Source organism: Saccopteryx leptura, chromosome 10 (genome assembly GCF_036850995.1).
Source record: "Saccopteryx leptura isolate mSacLep1 chromosome 10, mSacLep1_pri_phased_curated, whole genome shotgun sequence".
Taxonomy (NCBI): domain Eukaryota; kingdom Metazoa; phylum Chordata; class Mammalia; order Chiroptera; family Emballonuridae; genus Saccopteryx; species Saccopteryx leptura.
This window is the reverse complement of record NC_089512.1, coordinates 37525686-37541700: the sequence shown is the minus strand read 5'-3', so window position 1 is coordinate 37541700 and position 16015 is coordinate 37525686. Positions and strand designations below refer to the sequence as shown.

Below are 16015 nucleotides of genomic sequence, written 5' to 3'. Positions count from 1 at the left end.
AAGATTCACACTTCATAAGGAGGAGTCTGAAAAGGAGGGCACTACTGAAAGGGGGCATTTCAAAGGTGTGTCAACCTGGAGGTGCAGAAGCAACGGGCAAGGCTTTCCTAAGTTAAAGATGTCTTTTACAAAAGTTAGCTAGCTGCCTGGGTGGACTACCCATCATGATCTTCCCAGTTAGGAATTTATGATCAGATCACCCTGTTAGTTTACTTTCCATAGAACCCTTTTTCCTGCACAAGTCAGCAACACTTGGCTGACATCTTTACCACTTAACTGTGTGACCTTGGACACATCATTTAACTTTCTAGGCCTCAGCTTTTACATCTGTAAAATGAAAACACCACTATTTGCCTCTTAGAGTTGTTATGGATGGTAATATATGGTTTCTGCTGCGCTGCCAGGCCTACGGCAGGTGTGAAAAATTAATTAGGAACGGCTCTTTTAACCTTGTCTTTATGCTTGATATTTGATGTTTTAGGACCTCCTCTAAGGTACTTCTGGCCCGCGGCCACACCCCCTGAGCCCCGGGTGCTAGGCCACCTCCCTGCAGAGCCCAAGACCGCCCTTCAAAACCTTAAACCCCAGGAGGTCCGAACCGAGCCTTCCCCCGAACCCAACAGCCCACCGCCTGCCGGGTACAGAGCCACCTCGAAGACCCGCCACTACTTTGGAGGACTTCACCCTCCTCCAGCAGCGGCAATGATGTCACTTCCGCCGGAAGAGGTGAGCGCGTCCGCGCGGTTGGCGCGAAAGGTGGTTTGGGTCTCGGCAAGTTCCGGGTGCTAAGTTTGTTTCGGAGTGGGGGCGCCGCGGGGTGCGGTGGGTGTGCGCCGGCCTGGCGCCCAACCCCAGCCGCTCTCCTGTGGGCCGCGCGCGCCCCCACTCGCTGCCCCCAAACCCCCTGACTCCACGGGAGTGAGTGAAGCGCGGAGAGAAGACCCGGCTCCTTCCCCATCCCAGGTGGGGGTCGCGGCGCCCACTCCGGCCTTCTGGGCCCTGGCTTCCTGCCCTAGTAACCCGCGGCTGCGGCTGTGACTCCGGGGAGGGTGCGGCTGCGGCCGCGGCTGGGCCGCGAGCACGGCCTTTCCCGGGGAGCCGGGGAGCAGGAGCGGCCGGCCTTTGAGGGGGCACGGCCGTGCTGCCTGGCTTGCACGTTTGTGTTTAAAGCCCGTGTACTGGGGGGTGAGCAAACTTCCAGGGCTGTGGGTTCCTCGCAGAAACGCTCTTTCATGTGCTCTTAAGTTAAATGCAATTGATTGTTCATTGCGAACTTAAGGCCCTGAGCAAAGGCCCTCAGTGTAGTCAATCTAGGGTTGTTGATTTCGTTCTCCGTCTTGCAAGGACTGGTGGTGGTGTATTTTTTCCTTGACTGTACTCACATTCCAGCATTTCTTACAAGGTGGATGAATTCATGGACAAGGCCAAACTCCGTCCTTAGGCATTCTTGTTTGTGCAGAAAAATAGGCGCTTTAAGCATTCAACACATTATGCATAATGTGTTTTTTGTTCTTGTTAATAGTTCCCTTATTTTGACAGTTCAAAAATGTCCAGAAATGACAAAGAACCGTTTTTTGTGAAGTTTTTAAAGTCTTCAGACAATTCCGAATGTTTTCATAAAGCTCTTGAGGTAAGAACAGTTGAAAATATCTTGTTTGATGCTTTGAATTTATTTTCTTGGATTTAGAATTTTTGATTTATTGGGCTTTTATGTCTTGGTAATAGTTATTTTATTTTCATAATACATAGTTTAACTGTAATCTCCATTAATATAGATATATCATTGTTACATATTTTTGAAATAATTTAAGTATAGTATGATATATTTGAGGGCTTTAAGTTATGATATTTTTATTGAGAGTAGCAGACCTGTTCTTAGAAATTAAGTTGCTTTTTTCTTTGTTTTATTTTTATTCTTTTTTTCTTTTAAGTTTTTTTATATAGAGAGACAGAGAGAGGGACAGATAGGGACAGACAGACAGGAAGGGAGAGAGATGAGAAGCATCAATTCTTTGTTGCGGCACTTTAGTTCATTCATTGCTTTCTCATATGTGCCATGACTGGGGGGCTCCAGCTGAGCCAGTGAACTTGAGCTCACACAAGCAACCATTGGGCCATGTCTATGATTCTATGCAGAAGCTGGTGACCTCGGGGTTTCGAACCTGAGTCCTCTGCATCCCAGGTAGTGGTGGGATTCAAATAAACAACCGGTTCTTTGCCCTAATGACTGTTTTAAGTATAAAAAAAATGATATACCAAAAGGTAGTTTATTATTTCATGCATTTAGTACTTTAATACAATAAAAGGTACACAAAACTAGATTATGTTCTTAGACAGGGTTTTAAAATGTTAATGAAAGAATATTAAATAATACCTGACAAAAAGAACAATAAAGGTGTTATTTAAGATATTTCCACATTGCTTCTTTTTTTGTGTGTGTGTGTGTGAGAGACAGAAAGAAGGACAGACAGACAGGAAGGGGGAGAGATGAGAAGCATCAGTTCTTCATTGTAGCACCTTAGTTGTTCATTGATTACTTTCTCATATGTGCCTGGATGGGGTGGGGTGGTGGTGGTGGGGGCTACAGCAGACTGAGTAACTCCTTGCTCAAGCCAATGACCCTGGGTTCAAGTGAGTGAGCTGTGCTCAAACCAGATGAGCCCGCGCTCAAGCCTGCAACCTCTGGGCCTCGAACCTGGGTTCTCTGCATCCCGGTTCGACACTGTGCCACTGCCTGGTCATGCTCCACATTGCTTCTTGGTTGGCATCCTTACTTGCAATTTTTTTCACCTATGGACAGAATGAACATTACTACAAGTGCTTAGAATATGCTGTTGCACAGATGAACGTTAAAAAAAGTAAGAAATGTAAATTTGTGATTTGCACATTGGGTGGCTGATTATAAGTGCCATTTTAACGACTGGCTCGTGGAATTCAACAAATAATTAGGTATCAGTTCTGCCAAACCAGTGCAAACCGCTGAGTCCCACCACTCGTCCTAGCCAACACTCTATCCACTGTGCCCCTGCCTGGTCTGGCTTAGGATGCTTTCTTTACTAACCAGAGTAGACCTTTTGTGTGGAAAATTTTTGACATCAGTCCTCTACAAGTCACAGTTAATTTTTTGGCTAAAATATGTTTTATTATGTACAGTGTAATATGAGAGGATCTAGGGGTAGTGTGGAGCCTGGCTGCCCACAGACCCCAACAGCATCCGCATGGCTTAAGAGTTTCTTATAAATGCAGAACCTGGGGCCCCAACTCACACTTACCAATTAGAATCCATATTTTAATAAGACCCTCAGGGTGATTCAAGTTTAAGAAGCTCTGTTGTAGCAGGTTTTTCCCTAAAGTTCACTTATTCAGCAAATAATGAGTGTCAGTGTCTGATAAGTGCTGTTCTAGTACTTGGGATACATCAGTGATCAGAGCAGGTGAAGGTTCCTACTCTCTCATTTTACATTCTTTTCTAGCAGGAGGGAATAGACCTTAATTAGACATGATAAATGAGTAAACTATATAGTATCTGACAGTGTGCTAAGTGCTATGGGATAAAAAAGCAAAACAGGTTGAGGGGTCTTAAAGATGTTTGTTGGGGAAGGAGGGGACCAGAAGGTTATAATTTTAAGTAGAGTGTGATCAAGATATCCTTTATTGAGATGATATTTAAGTATACTTGAAGGTGGTGAGATAGTTTGCTGCATGAACATCTGGTGAAGAGGTTTTACACAGAGGGAACAACCAGATAGATCCCTGAGAAAGTTCTTGGAGTGTCAGTGCAACAGTAGTATGTCTGTAGTGTGGTGAGCAAGGGATGGAGGAAGAATGTTAAGGGATGCTTCAGAAAGGAAGTAAAGAGGTCATGTAGGGCCTTGTGAGCCATTGTAAGGACTTGGAGCGTCTCTCAGTGAAATAGAGTGCTGCTGGAGGGTTTTAATCAGAAGAGTGGCATGATCTGCATTAATCACTTTAAAAGGATCACTCTTAAGTATTTATTTAACATAAAGGCTTTTTCAGAAATTGGTTCAGAAAATATTTAAGCACTTACCTGTGTGTCACATAGGATGGCAAACATGATAGATCATGAAACTTTCTTTTATGGGAGATAGACAAAAACTACCAGTACATAATGTCAGTTTTATTTTTCACTAGAACATAGACTGGAGGAAAAGGGTATTTTAGAAGGCGTGATTAGGAAAGGCATCTCAGATGAGGTGGCATTTGAACAGGTCTGATTGAAGTGAGGGATCAAGTCTGGTTAAGCCTGGGAGAAGAATGTTCCAGGCAATGGGAACAAAACTACCAGTACATAATGTCAGTTTTATTTTTCACTAGAACATAGACTGGAGGAAAAGGGTATTTTAGAAAGGTGATTAGGAAAGGCATCTCAGATGAGGTGGCATTTGAACAGGTCTGATTGAAGTGAGGGATCAAGTCTGGTTAAGCCTGGGAGAAGAATGTTCCAGGCAGTGGGAACAAAAGCAGAACCTCACCTTGTTCCAGTTGTAGCAAGAAAGCAGAAGTGACTAGAACAAAAGCAAAACGGGTGAGGTAGAAGGCAAGGGCCAGACTCCGGTCTGTGGGCCATCGTAAGAAATGTGTTTTATTCTGAGTGTGCTCAGGAGCCATTGGAGTTTTTGAGAAGAGAATGACATGACCTGACTTAGATTGTTAAAAAGATTACTAGCTGTCATATGGAGAATAGATTTAGGACGAAGAAGGGAGAATGAACGACAGAGGTTCTGCAGAGGGCTAGGTGAGAGGTGGTGATAGCGAAAGGCTGGATTTGAGATGGATTTTAAAGATAGTGTTTGTAGGACTTAAGTACAAGTAACTAATTTCAGATGCAATCTTATTTCATTTTTTCTTTCAGTCAATAAAAGAGTTCCAATCAGAAGAATATCTTCAGATTATTACAGAAGAAGAGGCATTGAAGATAAAGGAGAATGATAGATCACTTTATATCTGTGACCCTTTTAGTGGTGTTGTTTTTGATCACCTCAGAAAGGTTTGCTAACTTCTAATGCGTTCCTTCATCAGTGTATTTTTTTGGTTTGTTTTTGCTTCAGTGAACATAAGTTCTTTACTCATTATGCATACATGGGAATCCTTTGGGGAGAACAGAATATTTTTAAAGACTAGTTATGTGATAATAAGCTTTTGCTACATGTAATTTTTATATTTCAGGGATTTTAACTTCACTTAGTATAAGTAAGGAAGCATTTTAGTGATGGAGTTCTACCGCACTTAAACTCAGTGTGACTGCAGGATATTTCAGTGAGAAATAGGTATAGTAAAGAGCAGGAAAAGGCCTCAACATAATGCTTGGTTACTACTTACTGTCTTTTCTACGTGCTCTTGCAGGTAGAGTTTTAGTACCTGTACCTTATATATTATACTTATACAGTATACAGCATAGGCTCTGAAAAATCATATGCTAAAAGGAAACATTTTGGTGATGAGTACTGTTGATATACCAGTGAGCCATCTCATTTCTTTTTGTTGATTCCAGAGTCTACTGACTCATTACTTTTTTGGTGTCTGGACAAGAGAGAAGCATTGAAATAAAAATAAACGGGCTGTAATTCCATCCAGATTACAAAGAAGTGATTCTTGTTTGAAGGAGAAGAAAACATAGAAGAGTAGGTAGATGCAGTATCTGTACAATTCATGGAAGGTCTGTGCCTACTTTTGCCAGAAGCATTGTTGGTCTTACCCTCCTTTTGGAAATAACACTGCTTGTCAGCATCAGTAGCATCAAACACTCCATTTTCTTCTGGCTGACCAAGAAGATAACTAATCTTTTACCCTGTAGATATTTAAATCAGTCATGCTATGATTTTCACAACAGTAGGCTGTTTGGCCTGGCTTGAATGTGCTAATGTTAATTATCAATGAAAGGTCATTTTTTAGTAACCTGCAGTATTTTGAGAGAAGTCTTTGTTGGAAGACTGAGTTGCAGAGAAGGTCTTTAAAACACAAATGTAGAAACTGCCCAGGATTATACATTTTTGGTGGTATAAGAGGTATTTTAAACTGCTTCATTGGCTGGATGCTTCATTTGAGAAGTACATATGGATAGATCCTTATTATAGCATAAGACTATTATTCATACCCTGCCCCAATCAAGATTGTGTCTGTTTCAGAGATTAAAAAAAGTTTTTTTTCTTCTTTTCCAAGTGAGAGGAGGGGAGATAGAGAGACAGACTCTCACATGCACTCCGATTGGACGAGATCGGGCGCGTTCAGGGTGGTATGGCCGTAGACATGCACTCCGATTGGAATCTACCTGGCAAACCCTTGTCAGGGGCCGAAGCTCTGCCCATCTGGGGTCATGCTTATAACTGAGCTACTTTTATCACCTGAGACGGACGCTTCACAGAGCCATCCTCAGCTCTCAGGGCCAATGCAGTCGAACCAATCAAGCCATGGCTGCAGGAGGAGAAGAGAGAAAGAGAAGCAAGAGGGGGAGGGGTGGAGAAACAGATGGTCACTTCTGTGTGCCCTGATGGGGAATTGAACCCAGGACATCCACATGCTGGGCTGATGCTCTACCACTGAGCCAACCAGCCAGGCCCCAGAGATTAAAATTTTGATGGCAATTTTGAGTGTATGTGGCCCTTGGAGCTTATTTCTTTTTTTTTTCTTTTTTTAAAGTGAGAGGAAAGGAGATGGGGAGACAGACTCCTGCATGTGCCCCCAACCAGGAGGATCCACCCAGCAACACGCATTGGGGGCCAATGCTCAAAACAACCAAGCTATGCTCAGCGCGTGGGGCTGATGCTTGAAATAATCTAGCCACTGGCTGCAAGAGGGGAAGAGAGAGAAAGGGGAAAGGGAGGAGATGATAAGCAGATGGTCACTTCTCACGTGTGCTCTGACCAGGGATTGAACCTGGGACATCCACATGCTGGGTAGACGGAGCCAACCATCCAGGGCCAGCGTATTTTTTTGATAGCCTGCATTGTTTGATTTGCTTTTGTGTGTGCACATGTGTGTGTATTTAACGAGCAGTGTGTCTGAGAAATTATATAATAGTCTTTAATTTTTTTCTTGTAACAATTTGGGATTTTTCTGCAGTGGACATTAGCTTCTATAAAGAAGTGGTAAATATTACAAAATATAATTTTGTAAGACGAGTTCTTGCCTTACTAAACGTTTTTTTTTAATAGCTTGGCTGCAGAATTGTTGGTCCTCAAGTAGTCATATTTTGTATGCACCACCAGCGATGTGTCCCAAGAGCTGAACATCCTGTTTACAATATGGTTATGTGTGATGTAACTGTATCTTGTACAAGCCTGGAAAAAGACAAAAGGGTAGGTGATAGGGAATATCAGCATATCTATATTTCCATACTTAATTTTACTCTGTGTAGAACATACTTTGAAAGACCTTATACTTGATGTTTATGACTTATAACAGAGTCAATATACAACACTGTATATCTTTTTTATTTTTATTTTATTTTATTATTATTATTATTATTTTTGTATTTTTCTGAAGCTGGAAACGGGGAAGCAGTCAGACAGACTCCCACATGTGCCTGACCGGGATCCACCCGGCACACCCACCAGGGGGCAATGCTCTGCCCATCTGGGGCGTCGCTCTGTCGCGACCAGAGCCACTCTAGTGCCTGGGGCAGAGGCCAAGGAGCCATCCCCAGCGCCCGGGCCATCTTTTGCTCCATTGGAGCCTTGGCTGCAGGAGGGGAAGAGAGAGACAGAGAGGAAGGAGAGGGGGAGGGGTGGAGAAGCAGATGGGTGCCTCTCCTGTGTTCCCTGGCCGGGAATTGAACCCAGGACTTCCGCACGCCAGGCCGATGCTCTACCACTGAGCTAACCGACAGGGCCTCTTTTTTATTTTTTTAATAAATTGAAACAGTGGAATCTTTTTTTTTTTTTGTATTTTTCTGAAGTGAGGAGTGGGGAGGCAGAGGACAGACTGCTGCATGCGCCTGACCAGGATCCACCTGGCAAGCCCACCAGGGGGCAGTGCTCTGCCCATCTGGGGCATTGCCCACTGCAACCAGAGCCATTTTTTTAGTGCCTGAGGCGAAGGCCATGGAGCCATCCTCAGCGCCTGGTCCAACTTTGTTCCAATACAGCCTTGGCTGCGGGAGGGGAAGAGAGAGAGAAAGGAGAGGAGGAAGGGTGGAGAAACAGATGGGTGCTTCTCCTATGTGCCCTGGCTGGAAATTGTACCCGGGACTTCCACATGCTGGGCCGACACTACTACTGAGCCAACTGGCCAAGGGCAAAACAGTGGAATCTTTTATTGAAAACTGGCTAGTTGAAGTTTTCTTTTTAGTTTAAAAGAAAACTCAGGTTTTTTTTCTATATAGTCAATGAGTTTACTTTTGAATCACTTACATTTTTCACTGCAAATGGTTAATCTTAAAAAAAAAAAGGAATCTGAGATGTACCTATTATGTTATATATGTAATTTACATATTTTAAAATATGTATGGTGCCCTGGCCAGGTAACTTTGTTGGTTAGAACCGCATCCTGAAGCGCAGAGGTTGGCGGTTTGATCCCCGGATAGGGCACATGCAGAAATAGATGTTCCTGTTTCTCTCCTGCTCACTCCCTTCCTCTCTAAAATCAGTGAAATAAACATATAAAATATGTGTGGTAACTTAAAATACATAGTTATAGAAACTACACAATTTATTAACTTCATGGAGTTGAAAGATAAACAGGGAAATAATGTATAGAGGTAATTATTTTTAAAATTTATAATTTATATTGATTTTCAAAAAGTAATTATTTAACTTTATGGTAGTGAGAAACATTTGTGTTTTCAAGCTAACAACAAAATATTTATGGTGTATAGTATAAAAAATAGAGGAGAGGTTGTTTGCTTCAGTATTAATATATTTTCTTCTGGACTACAGGAAGAAGTTCATAAATATGTACAAATGATGGGTGGACGTGTTTACAGAGACCTGAATGTATCAGTAACTCACCTTGTTGCTGGAGAAGTTGGTAGCAAGAAATATTTAGTTGCTGCAAATCTAAAGAAACCTATTTTGCTTCCTTCTTGGATAACAACGCTTTGGGAGAAGTCACAAAAGCAGTACGAAAGACATTTAGATATTTTCTAGATTTGAAAAAGTGATATGTTCAGTCATTTTGGGTTATTGTGGGTTTTCATAGGGGAAGTTTTATAGTATCCTCTTTGGATTTGTCATTTAGGGACTAAAATGGGGTCATTATTCTTTTCCCCAATGAAAACAGAAGATCAGAATTGAGCAGCTGTGTTTAGGGTAGAAGTTGATAGAATGGGCTATGGATTTAGCACTAGCTACAATGTAAGAAATGCTTTGATAATGAAATTATTGTCAGCAGTAAATGTTTGTGAAATAGTTGGGAAAATCAGTATGGCAGCTTATCCTTCAGTAGTGTGCCCATATGTTAACATGGAGAGCAAATTAGCCATTTTGGCAAGCTTTTTGTTTGTTTGTTTTTCCAAGTGAGAGGAGGGGGAGATAGAGAGACAGACTCCTGCATGCGCGGTGACTGGGATTCACCTGGAAACCCCCATCTGGGGCCAGTGCTCTGCCCATCTGGGGGCATGCTTTTAACCAAGCTATTTTTTTAGTGCCTGAGGCAGAGGGTCCATGGAGCCATCTTCAACACCCAGGGCCAATGCACTCGAACCAGTTGAGCCATGGCTGCGAGAGGGGAAGGAGGGAGTTGAAGGGAAAGTAGGGAAGTAGATGGTTGCTTCTCCTGTGTGCCTTGACCAGGAATCGAACCTGGGACATCCACATGCCAGGCTGATGCTCTATCACCGAGCCAACCAGCCAGGGCACCATTTTGGCAGTTGTATTCCCTCCTGAAGTGGGTATAGGTGCAATCATTCAATAACCATTGAGCCCATTTTATGCTCCTGGCCTGAGGTAGGTAGTAGGTATACATAGTGAACAAAACTGAATAACATCTCTGTCCTGATGGAGCTTAGAACCTATTTCAAGGGATGGAATTGAGTTTCCCCTAAAATTAGAATAACAACCCTAAGTCTGGGTACCCCTGTTTGAATTAAATAGGGATTTCCCAGTCTTCTTTCAACACCATCCAGCGCATCCTAGTCATGTCTCCACGTTGGCACCCTCATTCCCACCCTATTTCATCAGCATGCCTACCATGGCAACAGAAGAAAGACTGATAACTTTTGTTGGTTTTTACCCCAAACCATTGCTTATTACTTCGTGGTATATATGAAAGGATTCAAATTCTGTTTTTCTAGTAGGCAACCAAAGTAGAGATTCAGACTTAAAATTTTGGAAAATATACCACTTTGATTAGCTTGGACTTAGAGTTAATGAAATGCTTTCCCTTAAAACAGTTTTAAGAGACTCTATCTGAAACATTACTTTTTATTAGAGACATGGTGCCAAGCTAGATGAGCAATCAGTGTAATTCTGAGTGTGTCTGTGAGTTCCCCTTTTCTTAAAAGTAATTAGTCTTTAAAAATTTGAACAGTATTAGTTATATTGTTTGCCATTATTCTTCTGATAAATTTTAAACTACCTGATTTATTTAATATGTTCATTGTTTTCTTTTGTATCATTTGTTTTCCCCAGAAAAATAACTAGATATACTGATATAAGCATGGAAGACTTCAAGTGTCCTATTTTTCTTGGTTGTATAATCTGTGTGACTGGCTTGTGTGGCGCAGAGAGGAAGGTAGTTCAGCAGCTCACAGTTCAGCATGGAGGTCGATACATGGGCCAGCTGAAAATGAATGAATGTACGCACCTCATAGTACAAGAACCAAAAGGTAAATCTGGATTTCCCAAATGGACAAATGCAAATTTTTCTCTACTTTTTAACATTTTAAGATTTTTTACAGAATAGTTTTTGCTTCTAACGTCATAAATCTAATATATTTTTTCCCTAAAATCTTACAAAGATAGTTTGAGTCACAATCATTAGTAACCTAGTGTTTATCCAGCTCATTCAGTAAATATAAAACAAAAAATTTTAAGTCCCCTACATAGTTACCAAATACTTAAGAGGACAAGAAATTTGGATGGATAACAAGAAAGCTAGTAGACATAGCTAATGCTAAATTACATTTCTTTCTAAAAGCATGTTAAAGGCTTGGCTTGGTTTTTAATTGAATGAATCAGCTCTACTGAATTAACTACAAGTTTTAACTTGAAGATACACTTTGCAGAATATATCACCAATGAGAAGAATTTCTTAAAGTTGCTATTAAGTTTGGTGTCCTATAAATTTTATGTCTATTCTGGAGAATATTTTTTACTAGTGCCCTTGAAATATATACAAGTTGATGAGAGAAAATTTTGTTAATGTTTTTGTTATATCTATACAGTGTTTTATTCAGCTACCTAGATAAGAAAATTAGAAAAATATTGTTAAAATTAATGCATATTGTACTTTAGTCAGAATTTTGGGAATGGCCAGTTATGGTACTATAATTATAAGTAGAGTCAATAAATGCTATTGATATTTTCTGATTCTGAAGGCAGATCATTTCCTGCTTCAAGAATGCAAAAACAAAAAAATTTAATGTTGTTTATTACATATTGACCTCAATTTCTCTACAATGCTGTTTTACTGTTTCAAAATACATTGTGTTAAAATATATTTAAGGCAGTAAAAGGATATATTTAATATATAATTTATCTATCTGCAAATCTATCCTGAACTTCAAGTAGAATCTTTTTTTTTTTTTAACAGAGACAGAGAGAGAGTCAGAGAGAAGGATAGATAGGGACAGACAGACAGGAACGGAGAGATGAGAAGCATCAATCATTAGTTTTTCGTTGTGCATTGCGACACCTTAGTTGTTCATTGATTGCTTTCTCATATGTGCCTTGACTGCGGGCCTTCAGCAGACCGAGTGCGAGTGACCCCTTGCTTAAGCCAGGGGCCTTGGGTCCAAGCTGGTGAGCTTTTGCTCTAACCTGATGAGCCTGCGCTAAAGCTGGCGACTTTGGGGTCTCGAACCTGGGTCCTCTGCATCCCAGTCCAACGCTTTATCCACTGCGCCACCGCCTGGTCAGGCCTTCAAGTAGAATCTGATCACAGGAGTAGTCTACTCAAAACTGGTATTTTTTTATATTGAAAACATTTGCAGTTTTCACAGTTGTTTTATGTGGTCTTATTAAATGATGTAATTCTCTGAGTTATCCTTATGTTACAAATAAAGAAACTGGTTTAAAGAAAGTAAGTAATGGAGGCCACACTCAAACGAAGTCTTAATATTATTTCAGTCATCCTACAGTTGCCTCTGTCTCCATATAATTTTGTAAGGGATTTACCCCCTTGCATAGCATATGTACTTATTTAAAGGTAAGAGTACTACTGGTAACTTTAATTTTGTCTCAGGTGGGGGATTTGTTTCTTTGTTTTGAGAGAGAGAGACAGGAACATGGAGCTGCTCCTGTATGTGCCCTGACCGGGAAGTCGAACCCAGCAACCTCTGAGCTCCAGGACGACTCTCCAGTTGACCAAACTATCTGGCCAAGGCTTCATTTTCATTGATTTTTAGAGAGACAGAGGAAGGAGCGGGGGAAAGGGAGCTTTTGTTGTTCCACTCAGTTGTGCATTTTTTTGGTTGCTTCTCGTGTGTGCACTGACCAGGGATCAAACCTGCAAACTTGTTGTTTTGGGACAATACTCTTAACCTACTGAGCTAACCAGCCAGGGCCTCAGGTGGGTTTGGTTTTTTTTGGGTTTTTTGTTTGTTTGTTTGTTTGTTTTGTATTTTTCTGAAGCTGGAAACGGGGAGAGACAGTCAGACAGACTCCCGCATGCGCCCGACCAGGATCCACCCGGCACACCCACCAGGGGCGACGCTCTGCCCACCAGGGGGCGATGCTCTGCCCCTCCGGGGCGTCCCTCTGCCGCGACCAGAGCCACTCTAGCGCCTGGGGCAGAGGCCAAGGAGCCATCCCCAGCGCCCGGGCCATCTTTGCTCCAATGGAGCCTTGGCTGCTGGAGGGGAAGAGAGAGACAGAGAGGAAGGGGGGGGGTAGAGAAGCAAACGGGCGCTTCTCCTATGTGCCCTGACCGGGAATCGAACCCGGTTCCCCCACACACCAGGCTGACGCTCTACCGCTGAGCCAACCGGCCAGGGCCTCAGGTGGGTTTTTTAATAATGTATCATAAATTTGAATATTTCTTCCAAGAGAGTTTAATGGTTGGCATTTCTCTCTCTTTCTTACTGAACATGATAGGTCAAAAATATGAATGTGCCAAGCGATGGAATGTGCACTGTGTGACCACGCAATGGTTTTTTGACAGTGTTGAAAAAGGTTTTTGTCAAGATGAATCCATTTACAAGACAGAGCCTAGAGCAGAAACAAACACTTTGCCGGATACTTCAACTCCTGCTGGCCAGGTCAACAGACTTGATAGTAAGTCTCATTGGGATTAAAGTAAACAATCAGTTTTCTGTGTAAGAATTGATTTGTTAATAGGATCAGGGAGATATAGTAGGGAATTCCATCATTTTTTGTTCTGCTTTCAAGCATAATTGCATAATCAAATTGAATAAAAAAGTAGTCCAGAACTCCTGATATTCTTTTTATAATGAATGCATACTTTCTTCCATACCCTGATGTAATGCAGATAATTAAAGGAACTAAGAAAACTAACAGGAAAAAAAAAAAAGAAAACTAACAGATAAAGACTTAAAATAAAAACTTATTTTTTAAAAAACTTGACTGATATGTAAATACTTTTGGTATATTTCCTTTTTTATCAATTTGCTGCAGTTGTTATAATCTATATTCATATAAAATTTAAAACTTACTATTTTGTAGATAACATGTTGGCTGTTTAGCAAATGTTTATAAACTGTTTTTTAAATGTAAGCTTCCTGGACCTAAAGCCAGCAACTTCAGATTTTTAAAAGCAAGCCACTGTTAATATATTTAATATATTGTAAATATATTAAATATATTTTATTTAAATAAAATATGAACCTTAGTTTTATTTTCCCTTTTCATACTTTGCCACCAAGATTTTAGTAAAAATACTTGAATCTTGACTTTGGAGGTTGTTCATAGCCCTGTGTGTATAAGAAAATTTATAGGAAAACATATTTTATCTTCATAAAATGTATACGTCTTTGTTTAATATGTAGGTCGTACTCTTTCAGATGTCAGCCATATTTCCAACATCAGTGCAAGTTGCGTAAATGAATCAGTATACAATTCTATCCTTAATAGCAAAGTGGAGCCTACACTCGAAAATCTGGATGTCAGTGCATTTCAGGCACCTGAAGATTTACTAGATGGTTGCCGGGTATGTCTTTATTATGTAATAATTGCAGCAAGTGACAATGTATATCAGTACTTCCTACTCTGACTTTGAAGATCCTTAAAAGTTGGGTTTGCTTCTGATCTCCATAAACCCGCTGACTGTCTAAGCAGATGAACTTACTAGACCTTGCCCATCCTCTGGCTATCAGGGTACCTCTGCCTGGGATATACCTTCATCTGTCATTCCCTTCAAAGTCCATATCAGTTTTCAACTCTTCTCTGGACCCTTTAACTACATTAAACTTCCTACCTACAGGGGTTCCTCGGGTTATGACAGACACAGTTCCATTCCTACAACAGTGACGTAACCCGAATTTTGGTATAAATCAAAATACACCCTAGCCCAGTGGTCAGCAAACTCATTAGTCAACAGAGCCAAATATCAATAATACAATGATTGAAATTTCTTTTGTGCCTGACCAGGTGGTAGTGCGGGGGATAGAACATCGGACTGGGACGCGGAGGACCCAGGTTCGAGACCTCAAAGTTGCCAATTTGAGCGTGGGCTCATCTGGTTTGAGCAAGGCTCACCAGCTTGAGCCCAAGGTCGCTGGCTCAAGCAGGGGGTCACTTGGTCTGCTGGAGCCCCCCAGTCAGGGCATATGTGAGAAAACATTCACTGAACAACTGAGTTGCCGCAATGAAGAATTGATTCTTCTCATCTCTCTCCCTTTCTGTCTATCCCTATCTGTCCCTCTCTCTGACTCTCTGTCACTGTCACAAAAAAAAAAAAAATTTCTTTTGAGAGCCAAATGTTTTAAACTTAAACTATATAGGTAGGTACATTTCTTATCGAGGTAGCGCCTGCACGTGGTATTTTGTGGAAGAGCCACACTCAAGGGGCCAAAGAGCCGCATGTGACTCATGAGCTGCAGTTTGCTGACAACTGCCCTAGCCTAAGTCACTTACCTATCCTAACATGGTTGTAAAATCATAATCTAGAATATTAAAACACAACTAAGCCACAGAAAAATGAAAAGAACATAAATATACTGTACTGTACACTGTACTGTGTATTCTGCTGCACGCAACCAAACTATGTAGTTTGCCCAGGTAGTCCGTACGTACAATGCTGATGACATAAGCCGAAACTCATCTCAATTATTTTAAGTTTTTATGGGAGTGACCATCGTAAACTCAAACGTTATATGTCAGAACTGTCATAACCCACCTGACCAGGCGGTGGCACAGTGGATAGAGCATCGGACTGAGATGCAGAGGACCGAGGTTCGAGACCCCGAGGTCGCCAGCTTGAGTGTGGGCTCATGTGGTTTGAGCAAAGCTCACCAGCTTGGACCCAAGGTCGCTGGCTTGAGCAAGTGGTTGCTTGGTCTGCTGAAGGCCCACAGTCAAGGCACATATGAAAAAGCAATCAATGAACAACTAAGGTGTCGCAAGGAAAAACTGATGATTGATGCTTCTCATCTCTCTCCATTCCTGTCTGTCTGTCCCTATCTATCCCTCTCTTTGACTCTCTCTCTGTAAAAAAAAAAAAAAAAGTCGTAACCCGAGGACCTCTGTAATATATTTTGAGATCACTTAGTTTCTGAACCACTTAATGGATTTTTAAGTGTTTATAATATGCTAAACACTTTGCAATCTTTTTATTTATATTATTAATATGTATGTAATCTCATTAATTCCCACATATAATTCTAAAATGGATATTATCCTGAGCTTGAGACTTAGAGGATTAAAATACTTATTCAGAGTCA

The 16015-nt window shown here is 41.3% G+C and overlaps 1 protein-coding gene across 5 annotated transcripts in view; it reads left to right on the top strand.

Annotated features, from left to right (window-relative positions):
• Positions 1-723: 723 nt before the first annotated feature.
• TOPBP1 (DNA topoisomerase II binding protein 1) overlaps positions 724-16015 on the top strand; it is a 55954-nt gene continuing 40662 nt past the window's right edge. The window contains exons 1-8 of one of the 5 annotated variants that reach the window (XM_066350469.1): positions 724-963; positions 1540-1630; positions 4874-5008; positions 7173-7316; positions 8895-9076; positions 10587-10783; positions 13212-13391; positions 14138-14283. In XM_066350469.1, the coding sequence (XP_066206566.1) occupies positions 1547-1630; positions 4874-5008; positions 7173-7316; positions 8895-9076; positions 10587-10783; positions 13212-13391; positions 14138-14283 (1068 nt within the window). In that variant the 5' untranslated portion in view covers positions 724-963; positions 1540-1546. Of the gene's footprint in view, positions 964-1522; positions 1631-4873; positions 5009-5512; positions 5678-7172; positions 7317-8894; positions 9077-10586; positions 10784-13211; positions 13392-14122; positions 14284-16015 lie in introns of those variants that run through there. The other 4 variants (XM_066350466.1, XM_066350467.1, XM_066350471.1 and 1 more) reach the window with 4 other exon arrangements.